Below are 20,866 nucleotides of genomic sequence, written 5' to 3' on the forward strand. Positions count from 1 at the left end.
GTAGGGACCTGCTCCTCACATCCAAAGGTGTACTTTTGGAGTGGGTATGCTCTAGACCAAGCTGTAAAAGCTCAAATCTAATGCAATAAGTAGCACAGCGGTAGGGGATGCTGTAGTGGATGTTCTTGTTATTTGATTCAAATATGAATTATCCAGTCGCTTCTCTGCGATCCTATCATTTGAGTCCCAATCCACCTATTCTCTTCGTCAAAAAGGCCACATCCTCGTCATCATTTTCACAGCCCATGACCAGAGCATCACCAAATTCAGCGTCTGTTTTGTTCTGTTTACTGATCTCCGACACAACAGGTCTCGGGGACAGAGCGCGGTCTCCGTCCAGCGTGTGATCTAAAGAATAAACCATGTATTTGTTCTTCTGTTTGTTTTTAGATTTTGATGTGGATACCATCGGGTAATTGTTCACGGGAATTGGTTGGTGGCAATTTCTGTTTCGCAGACTTTGGGGCGGGGCGTTTTCTTTGACGGTGGACGGCAATTTAACCCCGTTTGATTTTTCACTTTGAGCAGTGGGCAAAAGAGATACCCAGGAAGCTTTTAAGGTCCCTCCGACGGATTTCGTGGAACTACAATGAGATGTGATCAGTGAATTCTGATTCGAATCTTGCAGCGGCATCACGGACAAGGTGGCTCCTATGGATGGTGGGATATGTTCCCCGTCTTCATGCGATCTCATATGTGCTCTCAAAGTCTTTCGTTTTCCAATGGCGTCACCGTGACCTGCATTCGAGCGGCATGGCGGATCCATGCTTCGTTGCAATTGCTCGGCAGTCAGCCCACTGTCGGTCTTCAGAGAAGTATCCTTCGCAATTCTGGTATCCTTCTGGTTCACGGAATGACCTTGTGATAACACTTCCACTGTCGCGGCTTTAACCAGATCTCGTGTGAGCATCTTCCTCAATCGCGGTTTTATTGTTGCCGTCTCCGTGCTATCTTTTCCCTTTAAATCGGCCCGCGTTGCCTTATTTACACTATTCTCATCGTTCTGCGATTCATCGGCCTGCATTTCCACCATTCCATGCGACGTAGCTGCAATGGTTATGTCATTCCTGCGAGCTTGACCTCCGGTCCGCATCACGTTCATCCGTCCATTCATCGCCATAATGAGATCTCCCCATCTCAAAGGCACACGACATAACGGACATGTTCCCATCACAGGTAATAGTTCAGAAGAATGATCTGACCCCAAGCGCTCGGCAGCCTCTTCTGAGAGAAACCATGAAGATAAACAAACGAGGTGAGCAATCATCGGACATTGATCTCTACTACAGCACAGCCAGTCGGATGGTTGTTCGATCTCAATGGATTCAAGGCACACAACGCAGTCGTGCTCTATGCTGGGCATGTCGAGTTTCGAAGCGACTAGGGCCCCTGCCGCAAAATGCACATCGTTAGTAACCCTCAGCGTAATTATAGTACGACATGTAATTAGAAGAATAACATTACCTTCCTCCTTTCTAATGTCTCTCCCTACTTCCACAAGTGTGCCATGGGCTATGCCAATATGTCTCGGCGGCGCACTTGGAAGCTGTCCAAACATGGATGCAGCAACCGTGGATGTGAAATGAATATTCAATGGCCACCTTGACCATTGCTCTAGATGGAGCATATCTGAAAGGACTCGTAGTTTGATTGGCAGCATCATTTCCTTTCTGGTACCTTTGTAGGCACCAGGATATGCGGCTGAAAAGTGCCGGGACAGGTGCGGTTTTTGCCAAGCCCACTCGAACTTCCAGTCAGTCAGAAAATGCTGTCTGTCAGCCTTACTCCTGAACTGAAAATAATGTGGGTTTTCATTTAGATATTTACCTGTAAAGCAGCATATTTATTTGGAAAACCGTAAACGACCACGACCATATCCCCTAGATAAAACACGTTAGGCTTCGCGAACAAGGCTCGCGGAGTGTGTCAATTCTAAACCTACAAGGGCGCTTCTTCTCAGTTTTTTTTGCCCCTCCCTTTATCTCTCCATTATGCTGCCTTAGTCGTCTGACGGGATCGGGAGTAGAGCCCACATATGCATGGTTGGTGCATCCTTCCTTCAGCGAGGACAGTAAGTAGCATCCGTAAAAGGTCGGCGAGAGCTGCGACAGGACGGGCTGAGGTACGGTTTCAGCAGCTTGGGACGAGATAGAGGCTGTTGTATCGTCCGTCATGGGCTGCCTTCAGTCAACCTTCAGTTTGTGCAGCATGACTATGTGGTCTCTGCGATCGTGAACGCGCGCGCGATCTACAACTTGCGATTGCAAAAAGTCCGGCACCATTGCAGGGTCGTGCGGTAACTCGCAAACGGAATGGTTTTACAGGGTTCCTTGTAGATTATATTCATATTGTAATATTGGGATTTTCACATCTCAACTGATTAAAATCTATGTGGTTTATGTTTCTCACTCAAACTGATAATTCAGTACGGTTTTGCCCATAAATCATAGTGTACCCTTGCAGCTTCTGGTGCGCTTCCAAGCGGCTCTCGCTGAAAAGAGGAACAGTATAAAAAGCACGATAACCCATATTATGTCAATAACATCTACTCTGCGCTTCTGCGCTTATGACCCCAGATACCGCCAGACGACTTCATTCGGAATCAGATATGTTTATGGAGCAGGCATGGGTTAATAACCGATGTTTTGAGCAAGCAAGAACGATGGGATGACGAGAAATGACGATACTAAAAAGTCGTAAATATCTTAAAATAAATTACATATATAAACATTCCTTATAATGTATATTTGCAAGTTCAGAACCGGATTCGTACGACTTCTCGCCGTACGGACTGTGTCTCAACCCACACCGTCCCAATTTCTCTTGCCCCCCGCTGTCGTACGAGATGCAGAAATGTGGGAAGTGATCCTGAACAACCGAAATACGTCGTCTTTGCGGCCACAAACCTAGTTTGATATGTTCAACAAAGAGGAAAGCGAAAGCGTAGTCTCGAAAGAATAGAACCTACAGAACCCCATCGGTCTTGAGAGTGGCTTGTATCAAGTCAAGTAGTCGAGCGTGTGACTCGGATGCGTAGATTGTCTCCGATGTGAGGACAATGTCGTACTTGTCATCTTCGGCAAGTGTTGCTAATGTTTCCTGTTCGACAGACACGTTAGGGGCATGTACATATGAACCACATAGCAAGGTTCCATAATCTACCTTCAGTGATCCCCAATCTCCAGCCCAAAAGCGCGAAGGAATATTTGACAGTGTTGAGAAGTCCAATTCAGCATCGAAGGTCACGGATGTATGTGTGGGTGGGTTGGATGGGCGCTGCGTCGTGTTGAGCAGTACGTTTGGGATGGTAACGAGGCGGAGCACGTCTTCGTTCTGATTGAATAGGAGGTCGACGTCAGATAAGAAATTAAGAGGGTGTGGTAGTGAATGAAATGGGAGAGACTCACGTAGTCTTGAAAATCAACCACGGCGTCCTGTGTCAGACAGAAGATGCCTGGTAATGAGGATCCACACCCCAGCTGTTAGACATATGTGAGAAGCAGTCGAACTTCAGCATCGCGAGGACGTGGGATCGCACCTCTATGACTCGCTTCCCATGTAGCTCTGCTGGGTCTAAGGATGCAAGATAGTTGACCAGGTCTACTGCACACTCCCAGGTTTTCAATCCTCCTGGATAAACACATTTATCACTTGGTATTCTCTGCGAGGAATTGAACCGAGTAATTTTACCTTCATATACTCCAGGAATCAAGTCCGTCTGTGACACAACAACGTTCGCCAATAAGTTACCATCCTCAAGATCATCCGTTTCCGCGATTTCGAACTTTATATCCGCAACATTTCTTTTGAGCAAGCTCCCTGCCATTGTTGGGACAACTTCCCCGATTACTTGTATGTGTTTTTCAAGCTTCATTTCGATACGATTAGTCTCCACTAACGTCGAGATAACGATTTTCATCCCTTACAAGATCTGCGTCCAGGGCAATGTGCCTACAGGGCGCCAATGGCGAGGAAACGGCATTGTCTTCGGCCGCCGGCGACGTTTCAGATTCCTAAAAAATACGACCCATATTAGACCACTGTTGTGCAGTGTAAATTCATCGGGCTCAAGGGGTCGCACCTGGCCGAAACTGAACAAGAACATCGTTGTTTGCTGGCTGTATCAGCACCGTCAACCTAATCCTTGAGGGCACTACGTTGCTATGCGCGGTCGTTAAGGAAGCTCGAAGTGTGGCTTCAACTGATTACGTGAAGCGCGTTTAATCGCGGCGTCCCTAACGTCGCTGAACCGTGGCTGAACCGTCGCTGAACCGTTCGACTAGGCGATCTTGTAATGGGAGAAGTAGCGCATAACTTGGCGACATTAAAATGGCTTGATGAGCTACTGGGTGGCGATGGGCTGACGCTAGATGATGTCAAGGAAGGATTCGCTTTATTGCAGGTGTGCCATGTCGGCCTGTGGATGGGTTTCTCAAGGTTCCTAACGACCATCTGTTCCAGCTATTGTCCCTCTTATCACCTACTTCCGTCAACCTTGCATGGTACTCTACTACTTCCGCATTTGAATGTGCAAACATTAAGGAACGGATTTACGATGACCTTCTTGCTGGTGTTAAGAAAATGGGGCTTCATGAAACAGCTTTGGGAGATGATGTTATCATACAGGCACGGAATGGAGAGGACGGTGCGTGCTTGGAGGTATTGAGAGTCTTGAAAAAGCAATATGAGGGAGAGGGGAGGGGAGTGGTCAATGACGACGATCGCGGTGATACGAGACCTGGCGAGGGTAGGATGCTGGAATCGGAATTGGCAGGTGTCGAGGGTGATGGGGATTACGAGGTTACGGAGGTACGCCTATTGAAAGGTTCAGGCAGACTCGTCCTAGCAAAGAATGACGTCGTTATCCAGCTATCGTTCAAACCCGCCGTAAGATGGCTTCTGCGTTTCGTTCAACATACGCAAGCGGACAATAAAACCGATTTTGATGCTCTTCTTCAAGACTTGACGGGCGCGGTATGCTGATGTATAGTTTTTCTGTGTTTTTTATATTCCTTTTCTTATGGCTTATTCTGGACCATATCACACCAGTCTAAAGTCATTCCGCGCGCTGGTATCATCCCAATCTTGTGCAAGGGCCACCTTTACCGCCTCGCAGCCACAGCCCTCTTTGGATGTACATGTGCTGACTACCTAGATGAACTGACAAAAAATGGATACCTTAAATTCAAAGCGAGCCTGAAAGAGTCTGTTAGGGGAATGATTGCGGACGATACACCTTTCTATGAGGTTAGCATCAGATTGCATTCCTTGTGGTGGCGAGTATTAACGAACTTGTAGAGCATACATTGTAATCTGATTGAAGCACTTATGGCTGCGAGCTGTGCCGACGTGTCTGTCGGGAACATTGTAGATCATATTGGGTGAGTTCTCTTTCACTACCTGCACAAAGGGACGACTATTTGACTTGTGTCTCGAAGAAAGCGTTTCACCACATTTGATGTCTCGTCTATCTATCCGTACGATCTCGAAGATGCACTACTGGTGTGGGCTAACCGATGCGTAATTGAAATGCGGGAAACAACTGGAATGGAGAGCGTACGGGAGCTTGAAGAGCTTGTAAAGGACTTGAGCGATGGGGTGATACTGTGCGGTATGGTGCGGTACTACTTTCCGGCCCTAGGCATATTGGGTATGTCGAAGTTTACTTAGTTAATCTTTGAGTTTGCATTTATGTCTCACGTTTTTCTTTCGAGCTGATAGAACCCCAACCGCCCCAGTGTGCTGATCGGGCAAACTACTGGAGGATTTTGGCAACGGCTTTCGATCAATTGAAAGGCGCTTACACAACCTGGGATGCTGAAGAACTAGCGACTGTCAGCGTTGATTTTGGAGCAGGAGCCGGTCCTATTCGGCGCTTGATTATGACGATCCTGTGTCAGCTTTTTAGACTCTGTAAGGAGCTGACGTACACAAATGATGGAGCTCCAGTTGCAACAACAGTGCTGATTGAGCTGACAGCAGCCGAGAAGGAGGTGCCACTGAGTACTTCAAAATCGATGCGAGAAGAACAGAAACAATGCAACAAGCCCTACACGTCCAAACCTAACCCATTAAAAAAAACATCGAAATCGACGCAGAAAAAAAAACTGGAAGCAGGCCAAACGGCCCCACATGAAATTAGAAGTTCCAATACTGCCTCGTCCGGTGATAGTGCAAAAGCAGAGAGGATGCCCGTAGCCGCTCTGTCAAAACCCATGGAAGACCCTGACAAGGTGGAGCAAATCGACGGTGCTACCTCGAAGGAAGACTGCGAAATCGCCATGCTAGGGGACGGAGAAGAACACCAATTAGTCGCACATCAAGCTGGTATTGCGAAAGTTAGCGACAAACCGTTCACCAAAAAAGCAACCTCTTCAAATAGCTCTGAAGAACCGGCACTAGACGCAGGCTACCACAATGGAACCATAATGAATGGTGGCACTATACTTACAGCTTCTTGCAGCCCAGCAAACTTGTCGATACTTGACGCACGACCCAACAGCTGTGCAAATGCCACTGTGTCGGCTGAACTTCAGCCGGCTGAAACAGGGCATGATATTGCCATCGGAGGGCAGGATATCGAGTATCAGAAAGCGCATGGATCAACCGACGACGTCGCCGAGACAATCAGCGACGAAGATACATCTCAACCTCCTGCCGTTAATGACACCAAGAAAATCGCGGAAATTTCGCCCTCCGGTTCGTACATTAAGCAACTAAAGCCAAACGGCATTTCCACTCCGGCACACACACGCAAACCTACTGCGATAATCAATGAATTCAAAGTCACATCTACCAGGGCAGATGCACCACTGAAAGTATTAAGTTCACATCAAGCAGGAAAGAAGTCTCGAACGCGCCGCCCCCGCGAAAGTGCTCCCCATTATGTAGAATGGGAAGATGAGTTCGGTTTGAGCCATATGCCTACCTTTCCTTCCCTACCTGTTCGCACCCAAGAGATCAGAGAGCAGGAACAGGTGGTTAGTTTACCACCAATACAAATATCGAAAGCGGAGACTGCCACCTTGCGATTTTCAACATCCGTGGATAAGTTACCGGACATCGCAAACAAGACTTCAGTCGTAGGAAGTGAATGTAGACGTGACGTTGAGGTTTCACAACTTCCTATTAACCTGAATCAAAAAGCGGGTGATCGAAAGATGCGGGACGAAAGTCAGTATAGACTACGCCTTCGTGATACATCCGTAGAGAATTTCATCGAACGCCATCCGACCAAACTAGCAACTGAAGCTTCGCAACAAGAGTCAGACAAAGATGATGAGCTAAGGGATAGTCGTTATGGCTCCCGCGAAGGTGTGGAAATCAAGACATGGACTGAGCAACTACCTGTACCACATCACCAGCTAGATACTGTTGCTGCGAGAGAAATTGAGCGCGGTGATGTTATATCTGAGTTGAGGGAAGACGGGAGGATTGTGGTGCATCAGCTTGCTCAGTCGCTTTTGGTAGATAGCGATGATGACACGACACAACATGAGGATACCAAGGGGGTGCGCACATGTGATCAACAGCAGCTGAGTGGATATCCAAAAGAAGAGAACCTGCCTATCGAAAAGATGGTGAAAGAATTCACCAACCGGCCGTCATCTACAAAATCCCTTCCTTCCACATCCACCTGGCTGCCAACGAAGGAGGATGACGAAGAATGGGTAACAGAAGATGAGGGGTCAGAAGAAGATAAAGATGCAGAATGGACGACGGACGATGAAGAGGAACATACGAGCAATAATCAGCAGACAACGTCTCCTGCCTTCGCACCTCAACAAACCTCTCCAAGAAGATGCTCGTTCATACCACGTCCCCCAGTCATAAATAAACCTAATCAAACCGTATCCCAACCTACGCGCCCTTTCGCACCGCCCACCATAAAGGCCAGTGAATTTAGCATTGCCCCTGCTGCCGAATCAAGCACGCAGGCATCCCCAGCGCCCGTTTCAAGGCAGCACCCACTTGACCTTGACGAACAGGAAAGCTCAGAACATCCCAAGTCCAATCTATATGCAGGCGCGTCGTCCAAGGGAACGCACCCTCCAACTGGACTGATGCATTACCCTCTTGATGACACATCATCATCAAGCGATGAAGAGTTGGATGCCCCGCCCGATGCAATGCAATCAAACCCTGCCATGTCAAATTCAGATGCTGGTGACCAGCTCTCCATAGGTGTCATGCCCCGTACACCTATCAACTCCAATGTGCAGTCCGGGCCCAGGAAATGTCCGCCAGCTGGGCTACTGCACTATCCCGTGCAGTCCCCAGTATCGTCGAATGATGATGAGGTTCCCCTTCCTGATGACGAAAAGCTCACTCAGTCAACACCCCGTGTTCAGAAACCTTCCGAGAGATTGGCACAGCTCAAGGTTCTTATAAAGTCTTTGCCCTCACAGACATCTACCGAGTTCATTAAATTTAGCTCTTATTGTTATTAGACAAAAAAGCTCGAATCATTCAAGCGGATGGAGGCTGCTAGGAAGGCTGAGCGAGAAAGGGCCAACAAAGCACGAGAAGAGGATCAGAAGGCCAAGGAGGAGATGAGACGGTTGGTTAATATTCTTTGGTTGACTCGTCGACAGAAATATCTGACTAGCCCTTCAACAGGCAAAGAGAAGCCGAACAGCGTCAACTACTTTTAAAAAAGAAAGCGCTCCGTGCGCAAAAGCCAATCAACGCATCACTTGCGCCATCAAAAACACCTCCACCAAAACCTTTGAAACAGCCTAAAGAACAATCTAATCGTCTTCTGATCCGAAATGCACTTATACATGTTTGTTTAGCTGGTGCAGTTAATGAACAGACGAAGCAGGAAGTTTTGGAGGTACGTGAGAGCCTCTTTTACCAGATCCGATTCAGAGAAATAGTGGCTTGAACTCTTATTTCCTCAGGACTTGAGCACAAGCCCATCAACTCACTTTATCATCCTCTTTCGGGACGTCAAAAATCATTCGTTCCGAGGTTTATACTCTTATGACCCTGAACTTGACCACGCGCTGAGGTTATATGGTGTAGGACCGGATGTCCTAGATACACATAGCGTGGCCGAGTTTTACAAGTACGACTCTGGGGCACGAACGTTCAAGTCCCTTCCGACGAAGAGCTTTGGGCGTAGTGTACATGGAGTTGCTATTGCACGGGAGATGGGGAAGAGGAAGCTTAGGGTTCGAGGTGCACCGTAGGACGGGAAGAAGGAACGTACGGATACTATCATTCGCGGATACTAACTGTGATGGCCACTAGCTTTGGACAATGGCGGGGATCCGATTAATTTTGGGCAATAGCACTCTTTACATGATGGCAATCCGTGCCCGATTCCACTTGTGCGAGCCTTTGAATAGTCTGCCACCATTCCCCCGCAGAAACCGCACAGGCCCCATGCAAAACGGAAAAGAACATCCTTCTGATATTATAAGCCACGCTGCTGATGGCGGGATTGCCGATCCGAGTCTCCGTGTGGATAGAAGAGACCTTGTATTTTTACATCAGGTCAAATAAAGAGCGAACAGGACCTCCTTTTCTTGAACACCTAAGGGGATTAACCTGAAAGAATTGTTAGAGGACCTTGAAGTAGAATGTGCGCTAAAAGGGATTGGTCTTGATAGGATTTCGCTGCACCCTCTGCTTGGGATGGAAAGGCGCGGATCGTTTATACGCCAAAAGAATCACAAACTTCATTATTCGGTGTTCCCCCCAAAAGGGTATGCTGCTGTCTAATGACAAATGTCCCCAGCGAGATTACGACCAAAGACCAGCTAGGCGTCATCACAATATGCAGATTTTTAGGATTTGAACAGTCACATAACTGTCTACGACGACTTCCTGAAAGCAGATTCTACTTTGTAAGCACCACAGTTTTGTAGCCTTCTGCATGTGGAGCACCAGGTTCTCAGCCCTATAGTCTAAAGGTATGTGTGTTGAATCATATTTAGAATGCCCTTTCTACGCTATTTCACGAAAAAACCTGGCAAATTGCCCCGACCGATCACATTTGCTGCAACCTAACTTATAGAAGACCTAGCGGGAAGATATCCTTTCGCAACTCATCTTAAAGTTTCCGTTTTTCCGTGCATGATGAATGAATAACTAAAATTAACTTTGATGCAACAAACTACACGGAATATACAGGTTTTTTGTTGATATTTACGTCTTGATTCTGTTATCATACGAGCTGTTTACAAAGTGCCCCCCTAACTCTTGGATGTGATTGTAAAAACAAATCCCCCAAATACCCTGAATCCGACCTTACCTAATCCTCAACCTGTGGAGCACCCAACCAGGAAAACACTGCTACCTTCCCCAAATGTCAAACTTCCCCCTCGTCCTCCCGCCAACGCCTTTCGCCATGCCTCCTACGACCACCAGCACCATCTCCGGCACAGATATCCGACCTACCCGCCGGTCTTCAACTCGCCCAACAACAGTAACAGTATACCTCCACCTTCCTACCAGCCCCGGTCCCAAAACCAGAATTGCATTACTGGAAGGCTACGACCGGACAACGTGTGCAGACTTGTGTCATTTGGTTAAAGCATGTCCGGTTTTCAAGCCTTTCTTGAGCGAGGATGTTCTGTTACGTGTATGCTGTGCGGGGAGTGTAGAGTGGGAGGGCGAGAAAAGTTTGAAGACGCTTGACAAGCTAGGGGTGGGACGAGAGGGGGAATGCGTAGTGTGCTTGATTTATGGTGAGAAGCAATGGGTTTCAGTTTTACGGTGCTGCTGTTGGGACCAGTAAGCTGACTTCGTTCTCATGCAGATCAGAAGCTGGATCCTGGTGGCATTACACCTAAAAAAGCAGTGGCAAAAGCTGCGGTGAGTACTTATTCCTCGTCGTGAACAGTTGAGCATTTGTAAGTGTTGCCCGTCTAATTGTACACCTCGCAGAACGCCTTGATATCAGACGTAAGCGACGCCTTCCGGCGAACCGACTTTCGGTTTGGCAAGTTTCTGAAATTTGGGAATGCTGGAAAGATTGGAATTGAATAAATAACCGAATGAAAGAAATACCTTCGTGTGCAGTCTGGCGGGTTTTCTATCGCAGGCTTTGTTTACCATCTTGGCGTAGTGAATGATAATTAAGATTATTATGGTGATGATACCATCCATATCAAATCCTTTGTCTGGCGTAAAAGTCAATGTCCTTGACAAGGAAGATCAGAAAGGCACAGCACAAGACCATGCTAGCTACGTTCCAAGTTGGTATTAGGCTAGAACAGCTGGGTCACATTTTCAGAAGACTCTGGGAAGACATTCTGGCCCTTTCGAGTAAACGATGCCGCGCTGAAAGCAGCTATGAAAAGTAGTAGAAGACCAGACGGTACAATTAGGGTTCATAAGCCATGTTCCATTCAAATTGTGCCAACATTCAGATGATATCCGAGGATCGAGCACCAGTGGTTATTTGACAGCTCTTATGGGCCAAAGTGTCATTCATATGAGATCTGGGAGGGCGCTCAGATTTGAAGTCTTACGCCCAGAGAAAGTATCTTATCTTACCGTATATTACGAAAAGGCGAAAGGATGTAGGCAGGAAGACCGCAACAGGAAGAAGCAAGTTGAGCCAACACATATTCTAGTAGCACACTTAAGCGGTTTTTTATTTTCTGATAATAGAGTATTTTTAATTTTCGTTTTGTTACAGTTCTGCCTAGAGTTTCTACTTTCTTAAATAGTTTCTACGGGTTTTCTATTGTTTTATTTCTATCATTACGCTTTTTGAAATGTTGGTGATTTTCTTTATGTTTTTGTTTAGGCGAACTGGTTGTTTAGGTTTTTAAGGCAGAAGGGCATTGTACATTCCATCGAAGAAGTCGCAATTGGCGTTAGCGTCTGTGATGATTTTGGTTTCTGCATCAAAGTTGATGACGCTGCCACCGGCCCCTGTATAAGCTGGCCAAACAACCTGGTCTTTGCGCTTTTTGTCCTCTTTGGGTTTCTTGGCGCCATTAGGGTCACCGGCAGTGACAAAGTTCAAGATCGCCTGGCTCATGCGGTAGGCAAGGAGGAACTCGTCTTTACGTTCTAGGGCAGGTAGGTGGTTGAAGAAGTAGGCCAATTCGGAAGCGTGAGGAGATCCGAGTAGGATGGTGTCGTTGGTGAAGTTGGTCTGCTCGGTGAATTTGTAGTACCAGACCTTGGGGTTGCTGCTGGCCCATTTACGAGCAAGGTAGCGATTGGGACAATTGAACAACAAGTCACCATACACTCCAACTTTCTGTTCCCGGAGTGTGAGAGTGGTGCTGGGATACACATTGTTGACGATCTGCTGACGGTAGCTGGCAGGAACCCAACCAAAGCGACCGGCTATGAAGGCGTCCAAAGTAGGGAATGGCTCATCCTCACGGAGGAAACCGGTTCCTTCATTGCCGTTACCTCCGATGAGAATTTTGACATCGTGGTCGTATTCACCTGCCAAGAACTTGGCCCATGCATTGACGGGAATTGCCGCACCGTCAACGGTCATGGCGAAGGGACCAGCGCCATTGGCGCGGTACAGAGTGGTCCAAAGGTCCCGTTGGTAGTTATTAATCTCGTCAGTGGTCTTGGAGCGGAGACATGCGATTGTGTCCGCCGCTGATGCTCCGGCGCAGTTGAAGGATGTGACCATGTTGTTGAAACGCATTTGAGCGGTGGCAAGAGCGTAGGGCTTCAATGGGGGGTTGGGAGAGTCCATAACGACTTGTTGGAAGAGCTTAGGCTTTCCGGCAGCCTCAGCCTTCTGGTTCGTGTAGATGAGATGCCATAGAACAGATTGGGCACCGGCTGATTGACCCCAGAGAGTCACACGCGTGGGGTCACCGCCAAAAGCGCTAATGTTGTCTTGGATCCACTGCAATGCGGCAGTCTGATCCAACCAACCGAAGTTACCGGTAGATCCGTCTGTGTTGTCGGCAGCAAGTTCAGAAGAGCCGAGGTATCCAAAGGCACCGAGGCGGTAGTTCGCCGTAACGATGATAGCGTCCTTGTTGGAGGCAGCCAAGAAGGAACCATCAAGAACTGGCTGGGCAGCACCACCGAAAATAAGACCACCACCGTGCAAGAACATGACAACGGGCTTATTCTTGGCTCCACCGCGGGGAACGTAAACATTCAGGTATAAACAGTCCTCACTGTTTGGAGCTTTGGAAGCATCAGGAGAAATGAGATCGCTCATGAACTCGTAAAGAGGGAAGTTGTTTGGGTATTGTGCGTTAGGATCAAATTGAACGCAACTTCCTCCCCATTTGGTTGCGTCACGGACACCGTTCCATTGGGACGGAGGCTGAGGGGACTTCCAACGAAGATTCCCAGTAGGGGGAGCAGCGAAGGGTACTCCGTGATACTCATCGAATCCGGGTCCCTAATGAAAACCACACAAAAATGAGGAAATGCAATACAATAAATATAGAAAAGCAGTTAGAATAACTGACCTTGCTACCCTTGAGTTTCCCTCCGTGCGGGAGGGTAACTATCTGAGCACCAGCAGCGGCCAGAGAGGCCACAAGCGCAGCAGCGACAGCGACTGATTTCATTCTTGAAAGAGGTATAAGGGTATGAAAAGATAGAAGAAGGTATCAAGTTTGGGCTTGATTGACTTGTTTGTTGGCAACGACTTTTGAGTTGAGCTGATGAAGGGGAAGTTGGAGAAAGTGCTCCTTTTTATCCTCAGGGATACGGGATGACGGTTCCAACATCCCAAATGTCTGTGTTTCTAGAGCAGTGGAGTTTGGAAATTCCTGCAGCCACCTACGGTCCGGGGCCGATTGTTCTACATGGATTCGGCCTTTGCAAGTGGATGCGACAGCTTCTAGAGTGTGTCCCAAATTCGTCCATCTGGCTATAAATTCTTATTTAGATGTCAGTTTGTGTAACATTCTGCACACTTGGACAATAACTTGAATCTGGCGATAATAATAGCTGAATGTTTACCATATGGATATTTGTTCGCCACCAGAGACTCCTTTACGCCCCAGTGGGTGATAGACGCTTACTTTTGATGCTGACCATTGGGATACAGATGTTTGGGTCCCACTGGCCGATGAATGGGGACATAAGAAACATGGGTGCCTCTGGTAAATACCACAAACACCTATTAGCATTAATCTTAATCCGAACGGATACCATAGTTTAGAACAATATTTGGAAGACTAAAAAAGGAGTCCGCCACAAACTTGCTATGACTGATAGAGATACATTTGTTAGGTTTAAATATTATAGCGGGAACTAAATCTGGGACTGAATCTCTTTAGAGGAGCTTGAAGGAAACTAAGGCTGTCTCAGATTCCGAGCAAGGACCGCTCCAGAATTGCTTACGTCCATTTGGCCGGATTCAACATTGAAATAGTGCAGAGCATTTGTATCAACCTGTAAGGCTCACATATCGAGTATCTTTATGGAATAGTGCCGAGCAGTTGGTATCAATTTGTAAGGCTCAAATATCCAGTATCTTGGTGGGCATTTAATGAGAACCAAGACCTGCTGCAGAATAACTTGCGCAGTAAGCCTGAGATTCATGAGGTCAATAGTGAAATAGTGGAGCAATCTGAATACTTTGTAATGTTCAATATTGAAAATCTTGGAGTGCTTGCCGCCATAACTCCTAGCCTAAAATCCATTTTGGTGAGGTTCGACATTGAAATGTGGAGCAAACTCTATCTGTTAGATTCCAATAGGAAACGCTAATTAGAATTGCCTGCTTTCACTCTAGAATTGTGCAGGGGTTGAAATGTGGAGCAAACTCTATCTGTCAGATTCCAATAGGAAACGCTAATTAGAATTGCCTGCTTTCACTCTAGAATTGTGCAGGGGTTGAAATGTGGAGCAAACTCTATCTGTCAGATTCCAATAGGAAACGCTAATTAGAATTGCCTGCTTTCACTCTAGAATTGTGCAGGGTATGTTCAGTCAGTCGTATGGCAGCGATGCCAATATAGTGCGTCAATGGAAATGGAGTGTTTCCATAAATTCTTTTGCCTACAAGGTATTTTTACGTAATGATGCAGTTGCATGATTGTGAAAAGGCAATTATATTGATATAGAGGGAAAGAAAACGCAGAGTAGTCCCTAGCCCAAAGGTATAACCACACATCCCACCTCGCAACTATTAAAATTTACTAGCACTAGTCTCGGTGCCCTCTACCACTGCATCCATGCCAGTTCGTCCACCAGTAAGCAGAGGTCTTTGATACTGGTTACTAACTGTGCCAGCCAAGCTTCCACTATTTGACGTAGTCGTTTGAGCGGGCCGTCCCGGGTCACTAGATTTCTCGGACAACTTCCTATTACCCAAGTTCTTGTTGTTTTGAATCGCAGTGGCAAATTTAGCCAACATGAGGGCAAAAGTCGATTGCATCTCGGCAATTTCCTTGAACGCCGATCGTCTCTGGAGGTATCCGTTACGGAGGGCGGAGAAGTCAAAGTTGAGTGCTTCACCCATAACGATATTGAGACGGCGGATGGGAAGAATGACGATGAGGGATGTGGCAATGGCGATGAGGAAGCCAGAGATTCCTAGACCAATGCAAGCATACACGATTTGTCGCTTGGCGGCGTCGACAGTTCCATAGAAGTCGGCGTAAGGAATGGTCATGATCATGAGCCATTTCAATCCCCATTGGTCGCCAACCCAGCGGCAGTCCAAAAGATATTTAACGCCGTCCACTTCAAACTGACCCGAAAAGTCTTCGAAATTAGATACCGCTTGGATATAGGCGGCGTCATCGGCGTATTGGGGAAACATGTATTTGGCTGTTGCAGCGACCATAGGGTTGGGACTATTCCATCCCTTGTAGCGGGCACCTGTAGCGGTGCTAGCGGCTGCTCCTGCTTGACTGGAAGCAACGAGGGTCCCGGTAGTATCCATAAAGGAGAGGATAGCGTTGGCTGTTGGGACGATTGTCGGAATGTAGGTTTCCAGGGATTTGAGTGTCATTGTGACAAATTGCGCACCAAAGAATGTCTGACCCGCGGTGGCTGTCCCTACTGGTTGGCCATACCTGCATTGCCAAAAATGAATGAATAAAAGGGCTATGACTGATAGGATGCGATTCTGAGATAACATACCAGATGGGTTGAATCAGAGGGACAAGGAATGTGCGCAATACAGGGTTGGTACTGTAGGTAATGGTACCCCACACCGGCTTTCCTGTAGAACTGTAAGGCTGCGACCACATTCGAGTCAAGTTCCAGTCACCGCGACTAATAACTGCGTGATCAAAGTCCAACGAATTGTCCGCTTTCACGCCGCGAACGAGCATTGAGTTCATGACACAAGAACCGCTCAAAGTCCGATTGCCACTAGCGTCAAACCAACGGACGGTGTCATTGCATCGGGTTTGCGTTTGATTCCAGTTTGCGCTAGATCCAAGCACCGCCCGAGTTGTGTCGTCGCTGTAGGCAATGAAATTCGCTCGAGAGTATGTAGCCATATAGTTTGAGTTCTGCTCCATGTACCACCCTGTAGCACCGATGAAAGGGTTCTGGTTCGCCATTTGCCAGTGGAGAGTAAGCAAGTCCATGTTGGACAGCATGTCGCGGCTAAGAATTTCGTCTTGCGTGCCGCTGTTGAAGTACTTGTACATCATAGTACTGTTCGTAAGGGTGAAGAGAAGAGAGCTGGCGGTCCCGAGCATGGTATTAACTCGGTCATAAGCGCGGTTCATGGTCATTGCACGGAGGTCTTGGGATGTGCTCGCAATGGATTGGTTCCCCTTGACGATCGAAATCACACCAATCGTAACGCTGAGTGCAGCACCGAGAGCCAATGTCACAACTATATTCCAAGAAGCAATGTCATTAATATTTTCAGAAAATACCCATCCTCTCCAATTTGACTACTCACCCATGAAAAGAATCGAAAGGGGGACACGGATCCGTCCAAGGAACTTGTTCCCGGTCTCCTCATCCACGACCGGCTTTGCCGGAGTGGTTTCTGTGACTAACACCATTGCAAGTTTTTTCTAAGTCAAGGTAGATCGACGGGATGATTCTAAGAACCAGACTGAGGGAGTGTGAAGGTTCGGAGGAGCGGATGGCCCAGGATGGATTTATATGTGAACTGAACAATCACCCGCCACAAGCGGGGCTTTGTTTATGTACACTATTCGTACCTTCTGCAGCCAACTCTTCCCATTGGAATTGAGCTCTTAGGTTCCACAGACTCTAGAAGCAACCATAGCCATTGGAGAGACAGGCATCTTCAAAATAGTATCCTTCTATTTCTCCACCCTAGAGGGGAGGCGCCAATCATTTACGACTTAGTGAAATGGCTTGGACGACATATTGCAAGCCCCATTCACCCGTGTCTAATGTAAACCAGGAATTACATGAATAGCAATTTGAGTCAAGTATCCCACCCGTACAGGGGCTATGTTCTTTGGATGTCCATATTCGTGGTCATATTTTGTTGCTACAATACCCTCTCTACATTTTTCTAGAACCGAAAACCACGGTAGGAAACTGTTTCCCATGGTGGACGACTCGAAGGTTTGATGCAGCCACTGTTTGTGAGCTCTAGAAACGTGCTGACGCGAGCTTCCTATTCATGATGGATGGGCCGGCGTGTTTATTGGGGGTCAGCCCAAGGGAGCGCATTACCCACACGGGATTCAAAATAAACCAAACCCTATGGGGCACTGAAGTCACACGATGTTCACAAAAGCTATTTTCGCGCTGTTTGTTTAAGAAGATTCTTCTGAAGTCGCATACTTGAAGCACATTGTGGAGATGGAGCATGCACGGACTTTCTCCGACGATTACGTCAGCATGGAAAGCGTTAAACAATGCAAGTGGTGGGTTGCCGTGTAGCGACTGCCATGCACCGCTGGATGATCCCCCATTCATAGTTAACATAATTCGAGAATCTTCAAACAGACGCAATCGCTGTCACTCTCCATGACTTTGCTCAGACCTTTAGAAACCTACCAGGGTTGGATTATGTGATGAATGCTCCTTGTCAGCAACTAGCATTGGAAATTTGGTGTAAATCTAGGATATTGTTTTGATAAGAAAATTCTTTTTCATCTTCTTAATCATGAATGTTGTGTGCAGTCAGTGAATAGACTAGTCAGACTTCTATTCAAAAACACAGATGAGGGGTTTACAATTGTCGTCTTAACCGAAGTAGTATTGCCTATAGGTACCCCAGATGCCAACAATAGCAGGTGTATACTGCTACTGATAAAGTCATGACAATTTAAGGTGTAACAGTCGATGCTACGAGGGCGAGAAAGTAGCTAGGGGAGACTGAACCCCTACCTAATCACCCGCAGCCATGCATGCGAAAGGCCACCCACAAAACATTCCGCCATTTAATGCTTTATAGCCGCCCCGTCAGCGCTCAATATCAGTATGATAAGGAAGACGCATCTATTTCTATCATTACCATTCCATAGTGTTTTGATAGACAGTTAACTCCTTTACATTGACATTTGACGGAGCGACTCGCGACTGAAGGCCATCAGCAACTCGGAAATCAGCTGCTATCTAGAGTGTTATGGAGACTTTGTGGAAGTATACTTGGCAATAATGGGATGAATATTCTTGTCCTCATAGTGGTACACGCCCATCGTGAATGACTTACTGTACTGATGCGATTGTCCATTAATCCATATATGCAACTTGAACGGGCATGTTAAGCATGGTTAACTATTGTATATATACAGAACCATTGCTGTTGATACATCTATTTGATGGGCACTAGAATATCGGTTTCTAAATCCTCCGTGTCCACCTTGCGACAGTCATTCAGATACCTCTCACAGAATACGCGCTCAGAGTCCACCTCCCTACCATCTTCCTTTACAAATTCCACTACTGTGTCAAAAGCACCAGCAATTCCTGCATACGACCCCTTGAGCTTTAAAGTTGCCCACTCTCCAGCCGGGAATGTCAACAGAGCAAGACCTTCGGCAGACGTGTCTCCAGACACGCGCGGAACAGAGGCCGGGATGTCCGACTCATTTGGAGCAATGAATCCCATTGCATAGAGAGATGGTCTGCCATCTATGAATTTGCGGGAGCACAGGCCGACTGAGGCGGGTGAAGAAGCCAAAAGTGGGCGAAGGTTGTGCTCTTCAATGAAGGGAAGGAGTCCTCCTATGCTTGCTTTCGCGGCCGTAGCAAAGTCCCAGTTTTGAACCTTGACCACATTAATCAGCGCCGAGTGGGCTGGAAGGTTGATAATGGAAACTGATGCCATTTCTACAGACCCCGAACAAGCTGACGACGAGGAACAGAACAAAAGCACGCGCTGCTTCAAGCGCGTTTGGCTTGGTTTGGCGATTCGAATTTCGGAGGAACCGTCTCAGCCCCGTCGGAGATTCGCTCTCTTCATTCTTCAACCATTCTCATCCTTTTCGCTTGTCATCTCAACATATGCCCGCCTTCCAATCCCTCCACATCTCCGAACCTATGGGAGCATCAAGTTCACGTCTCTCCACACCCTTCCTCTATTTCAGTGCATTCTTGGCAAGCATCTACACAGCATTCATGAGCTTTTTTTCCCGCTTCAAACCATCTCCAGTTCTGACACTTAACGCACGACGTCTTCGCACCGTCAAACCACTGGGCGAAGGAGGGTTTTCCTTTGTATACCTCGTTAAAGATGATGCTGGTAGCTTGTTTGCATTGAAGAGGGTTCGAGTCCAATTGCCAGAGCATGAGGAACGCTTGCGGAAGGAGATTGAGGCACATAAGCTTGTTAGGAGTGAGCATGTCGTCACGTTGGTGGATTCTATGATCCTTAAGGAGGGTGGAAGTGTGGTGGAGGGCCTCTTACTGCTACCGTTTTACGAGAAGGGAACGGTAGGTTTCTCACATACAGAATCAGATGTGAAGAGTGATCAGACTAAAAATGTGAAATATTGGGTCTCCAGGTACAGGATCTTATAGATCGGACACCTCTCAACGAATTCATTCCTCTAAAAACCATCCTGAACCTCGCAGTGGATGTGTGCGCCGGTCTCACTGCCTTCCAGTACGTTTATTCCCATAATTTGCAGTCATTTTACCCATTTGACGTGTCTTTGCCGTTTTAGCACACAAGATCCACCACTTGCCTTCCGCGACCTCAAGCCAGCGAATATTCTCATATCCGCGGAGGGACACGGTGTGTTGATGGATCTTGGATCCGTTAGCGAAGCGCGAGTCAAAATATCGTCTCGAAGGGAAGCTCTGGCATTGCAGGAATTATGTGCAGAAACGGCTACTGCACCATTCCGTGCGCCAGAGCTCTTTGATCCACCGTCGAATGGAGAGATTGACGAGAGGTCGGATGTGTGGTACGTGGTTGGCTTGCAACTGGAATTTGACGATTGTCATCACTCACATGGTGTCATCAGGGCATTGGGATGTACAATCTATGCAATGGCTTATCGCAACTCTCCGTGTATGTTCTCTTATTCATTATTTGTTCCCATGGGTGCAGAGCAAATAATAAACTTATGTTGTCTCTTTAGTCGATGGTAGCATGACAGCAGCCGTTAGTGGGCGACTGTCGTTCCCGGGACGAGACCCTTATGGTGCCACGTTCCGTGCATTGATTGAATCATGTACTGTTACGGATTGGCGGGTAAGACCGTCTATCTCTGAGGTTCAGGAAAGATGTAGGGTATTACTGGAGACTGAAAATGGGCAAGTTTAATGCTTATGTGGGATGTTTCTTTTATCCAATAGAATTGTTGTAGTGCTACGTGCTTCGTAGTGTGCAGACAAAAAGAAATGTCAGTCGAAATATTCAACTGAATTCTCAGCAAAAATGACAATATGAAAGTAATTGTATTCGTGTATATCATACATGCGCACTTGGGAAGCAATCAAGACCAAATTACTTCATCGATGATAATTCATGTTTTGTCATTGGCTGAAGGTACCTTTG

General features: G+C 47.1%; 8 protein-coding genes across 8 annotated transcripts; 3 read left to right on the forward strand and 5 right to left on the reverse strand.

The window, feature by feature from the left end:
* Nucleotides 1-83: 83 nt before the first annotated feature.
* Nucleotides 84-2,274, reverse strand: SPPG_01252 (endonuclease). The gene is made up of 4 exons (XM_016749578.1): nucleotides 1,943-2,274; nucleotides 1,828-1,880; nucleotides 1,465-1,747; nucleotides 84-1,389 (listed from the first exon to the last, which is right to left on the reverse strand). Exons 1-4 carry the CDS (start codon nucleotides 2,172-2,174, stop codon nucleotides 176-178), a joined length of 1,782 nt encoding a protein of 593 aa, XP_016611834.1. The 5' UTR covers nucleotides 2,175-2,274; the 3' UTR covers nucleotides 84-175.
* Nucleotides 2,275-2,681: 407 nt separating this feature from the next.
* On the reverse strand, nucleotides 2,682-4,129 carry SPPG_01253 (protein-histidine N-methyltransferase). Its single transcript, XM_016749579.1, has 8 exons — nucleotides 4,082-4,129; nucleotides 3,927-4,013; nucleotides 3,691-3,868; nucleotides 3,539-3,630; nucleotides 3,408-3,479; nucleotides 3,163-3,333; nucleotides 2,969-3,099; nucleotides 2,682-2,906 (listed from the first exon to the last, which is right to left on the reverse strand). The coding sequence occupies exons 1-8, from the start codon at nucleotides 4,103-4,105 to the stop codon at nucleotides 2,756-2,758; spliced, it is 906 nt and encodes a 301-aa protein (XP_016611835.1). The 5' UTR covers nucleotides 4,106-4,129; the 3' UTR covers nucleotides 2,682-2,755.
* Nucleotides 4,130-5,060: 931 nt separating this feature from the next.
* SPPG_01254 (uncharacterized protein) lies at nucleotides 5,061-9,822 on the forward strand. The gene is made up of 7 exons (XM_016749580.1): nucleotides 5,061-5,247; nucleotides 5,299-5,381; nucleotides 5,443-5,650; nucleotides 5,722-8,381; nucleotides 8,451-8,560; nucleotides 8,620-8,836; nucleotides 8,904-9,822. The coding sequence occupies exons 3-7, from the start codon at nucleotides 5,530-5,532 to the stop codon at nucleotides 9,192-9,194; spliced, it is 3,399 nt and encodes a 1,132-aa protein (XP_016611836.1). The 5' UTR covers nucleotides 5,061-5,247; nucleotides 5,299-5,381; nucleotides 5,443-5,529; the 3' UTR covers nucleotides 9,195-9,822.
* Nucleotides 9,823-10,288: 466 nt separating this feature from the next.
* On the forward strand, nucleotides 10,289-11,104 carry SPPG_01255 (uncharacterized protein). Its single transcript, XM_016749581.1, has 3 exons — nucleotides 10,289-10,697; nucleotides 10,769-10,824; nucleotides 10,897-11,104. The coding sequence occupies exons 1-3, from the start codon at nucleotides 10,316-10,318 to the stop codon at nucleotides 10,996-10,998; spliced, it is 540 nt and encodes a 179-aa protein (XP_016611837.1). The 5' UTR covers nucleotides 10,289-10,315; the 3' UTR covers nucleotides 10,999-11,104.
* A 476-nt stretch (nucleotides 11,105-11,580) lies between these two features.
* Nucleotides 11,581-13,784, reverse strand: SPPG_01256 (uncharacterized protein). The gene is made up of 2 exons (XM_016749582.1): nucleotides 13,422-13,784; nucleotides 11,581-13,351 (listed from the first exon to the last, which is right to left on the reverse strand). The coding sequence occupies exons 1-2, from the start codon at nucleotides 13,521-13,523 to the stop codon at nucleotides 11,786-11,788; spliced, it is 1,668 nt and encodes a 555-aa protein (XP_016611838.1). The 5' UTR covers nucleotides 13,524-13,784; the 3' UTR covers nucleotides 11,581-11,785.
* A 1,214-nt stretch (nucleotides 13,785-14,998) lies between these two features.
* SPPG_01257 (uncharacterized protein) lies at nucleotides 14,999-17,204 on the reverse strand. Its single transcript, XM_016749583.1, has 4 exons — nucleotides 17,100-17,204; nucleotides 16,832-16,990; nucleotides 16,054-16,762; nucleotides 14,999-15,986 (listed from the first exon to the last, which is right to left on the reverse strand). The coding sequence occupies exons 2-4, from the start codon at nucleotides 16,935-16,937 to the stop codon at nucleotides 15,095-15,097; spliced, it is 1,707 nt and encodes a 568-aa protein (XP_016611839.1). The 5' UTR covers nucleotides 16,938-16,990; nucleotides 17,100-17,204; the 3' UTR covers nucleotides 14,999-15,094.
* Nucleotides 17,205-18,594: 1,390 nt separating this feature from the next.
* On the reverse strand, nucleotides 18,595-19,223 carry SPPG_01258 (uncharacterized protein). The gene has a single exon (XM_016749584.1). The coding sequence runs from the start codon at nucleotides 19,187-19,189 to the stop codon at nucleotides 18,674-18,676; it is 516 nt and encodes a 171-aa protein (XP_016611840.1). The 5' UTR covers nucleotides 19,190-19,223; the 3' UTR covers nucleotides 18,595-18,673.
* A 52-nt stretch (nucleotides 19,224-19,275) lies between these two features.
* SPPG_08918 (NAK/MPSK protein kinase) lies at nucleotides 19,276-20,819 on the forward strand. The gene is made up of 5 exons (XM_016757067.1): nucleotides 19,276-19,794; nucleotides 19,866-19,966; nucleotides 20,028-20,270; nucleotides 20,331-20,377; nucleotides 20,448-20,819. Exons 1-5 carry the CDS (start codon nucleotides 19,366-19,368, stop codon nucleotides 20,630-20,632), a joined length of 1,005 nt encoding a protein of 334 aa, XP_016611841.1. The 5' UTR covers nucleotides 19,276-19,365; the 3' UTR covers nucleotides 20,633-20,819.
* Nucleotides 20,820-20,866: the final 47 nt, after the last annotated feature.

This window comes from Spizellomyces punctatus (genome assembly GCF_000182565.1).
Source record: "Spizellomyces punctatus DAOM BR117 chromosome Unknown supercont1.2, whole genome shotgun sequence".
NCBI lineage: Eukaryota > Fungi > Chytridiomycota > Chytridiomycetes > Spizellomycetales > Spizellomycetaceae > Spizellomyces > Spizellomyces punctatus.

Bases quoted from the DNA above. Each gene is read 5' to 3' on its own strand.
- SPPG_01254 (XM_016749580.1), top strand. From the start codon at position 5,530: ATGCGGGAAACAACTGGAATGGAGAGCGTACGGGAGCTTGAAGAGCTT. The intron at 5,651-5,721 runs GTATGTCGAAGT...TCGAGCTGATAG, and splicing joins TCCGGCCCTAGGCATATTGG to AACCCCAACCGCCCCAGTGT. The intron at 8,561-8,619 runs GTTGGTTAATAT...GCCCTTCAACAG, and splicing joins GCCAAGGAGGAGATGAGACG to GCAAAGAGAAGCCGAACAGC.
- SPPG_01256 (XM_016749582.1), bottom strand. From the start codon at position 13,523: ATGAAATCAGTCGCTGTCGCTGCTGCGCTTGTGGCCTCTCTGGCCGCT. The intron at 13,352-13,421 runs GTCAGTTATTCT...GGTTTTCATTAG, and splicing joins GGAAACTCAAGGGTAGCAAG to GGACCCGGATTCGATGAGTA.
- SPPG_01257 (XM_016749583.1), bottom strand. From the start codon at position 16,937: ATGGTGTTAGTCACAGAAACCACTCCGGCAAAGCCGGTCGTGGATGAG. The intron at 16,763-16,831 runs GTGAGTAGTCAA...CTTGGAATATAG, and splicing joins CCTTTCGATTCTTTTCATGG to TTGTGACATTGGCTCTCGGT. The intron at 15,987-16,053 runs GTATGTTATCTC...TTGGCAATGCAG, and splicing joins CCTCTGATTCAACCCATCTG to GTATGGCCAACCAGTAGGGA.
- SPPG_01255 (XM_016749581.1), top strand. From the start codon at position 10,316: ATGTCAAACTTCCCCCTCGTCCTCCCGCCAACGCCTTTCGCCATGCCT. The intron at 10,698-10,768 runs GTGAGAAGCAAT...GTTCTCATGCAG, and splicing joins CGTAGTGTGCTTGATTTATG to ATCAGAAGCTGGATCCTGGT. The intron at 10,825-10,896 runs GTGAGTACTTAT...TACACCTCGCAG, and splicing joins AAGCAGTGGCAAAAGCTGCG to AACGCCTTGATATCAGACGT.
- SPPG_01252 (XM_016749578.1), bottom strand. From the start codon at position 2,174: ATGACGGACGATACAACAGCCTCTATCTCGTCCCAAGCTGCTGAAACC. The intron at 1,881-1,942 runs GTAGGTTTAGAA...TGTTTTATCTAG, and splicing joins AACTGAGAAGAAGCGCCCTT to GGGATATGGTCGTGGTCGTT. The intron at 1,748-1,827 runs GTAAATATCTAA...ACTGACTGGAAG, and splicing joins ATAAATATGCTGCTTTACAG to TTCGAGTGGGCTTGGCAAAA.
- SPPG_08918 (XM_016757067.1), top strand. From the start codon at position 19,366: ATGCCCGCCTTCCAATCCCTCCACATCTCCGAACCTATGGGAGCATCA. The intron at 19,967-20,027 runs GTACGTTTATTC...TTGCCGTTTTAG, and splicing joins GCCGGTCTCACTGCCTTCCA to CACACAAGATCCACCACTTG. The intron at 20,271-20,330 runs GTACGTGGTTGG...TGGTGTCATCAG, and splicing joins GACGAGAGGTCGGATGTGTG to GGCATTGGGATGTACAATCT.
- SPPG_01258 (XM_016749584.1), bottom strand. From the start codon at position 19,189: ATGGCATCAGTTTCCATTATCAACCTTCCAGCCCACTCGGCGCTGATT.
- SPPG_01253 (XM_016749579.1), bottom strand. From the start codon at position 4,105: ATGTTCTTGTTCAGTTTCGGCCAG. The intron at 3,631-3,690 runs GTAAAATTACTC...GTGTTTATCCAG, and splicing joins GATTCCTGGAGTATATGAAG to GAGGATTGAAAACCTGGGAG. The intron at 3,480-3,538 runs GTGCGATCCCAC...TATGTCTAACAG, and splicing joins ATGGGAAGCGAGTCATAGAG to CTGGGGTGTGGATCCTCATT.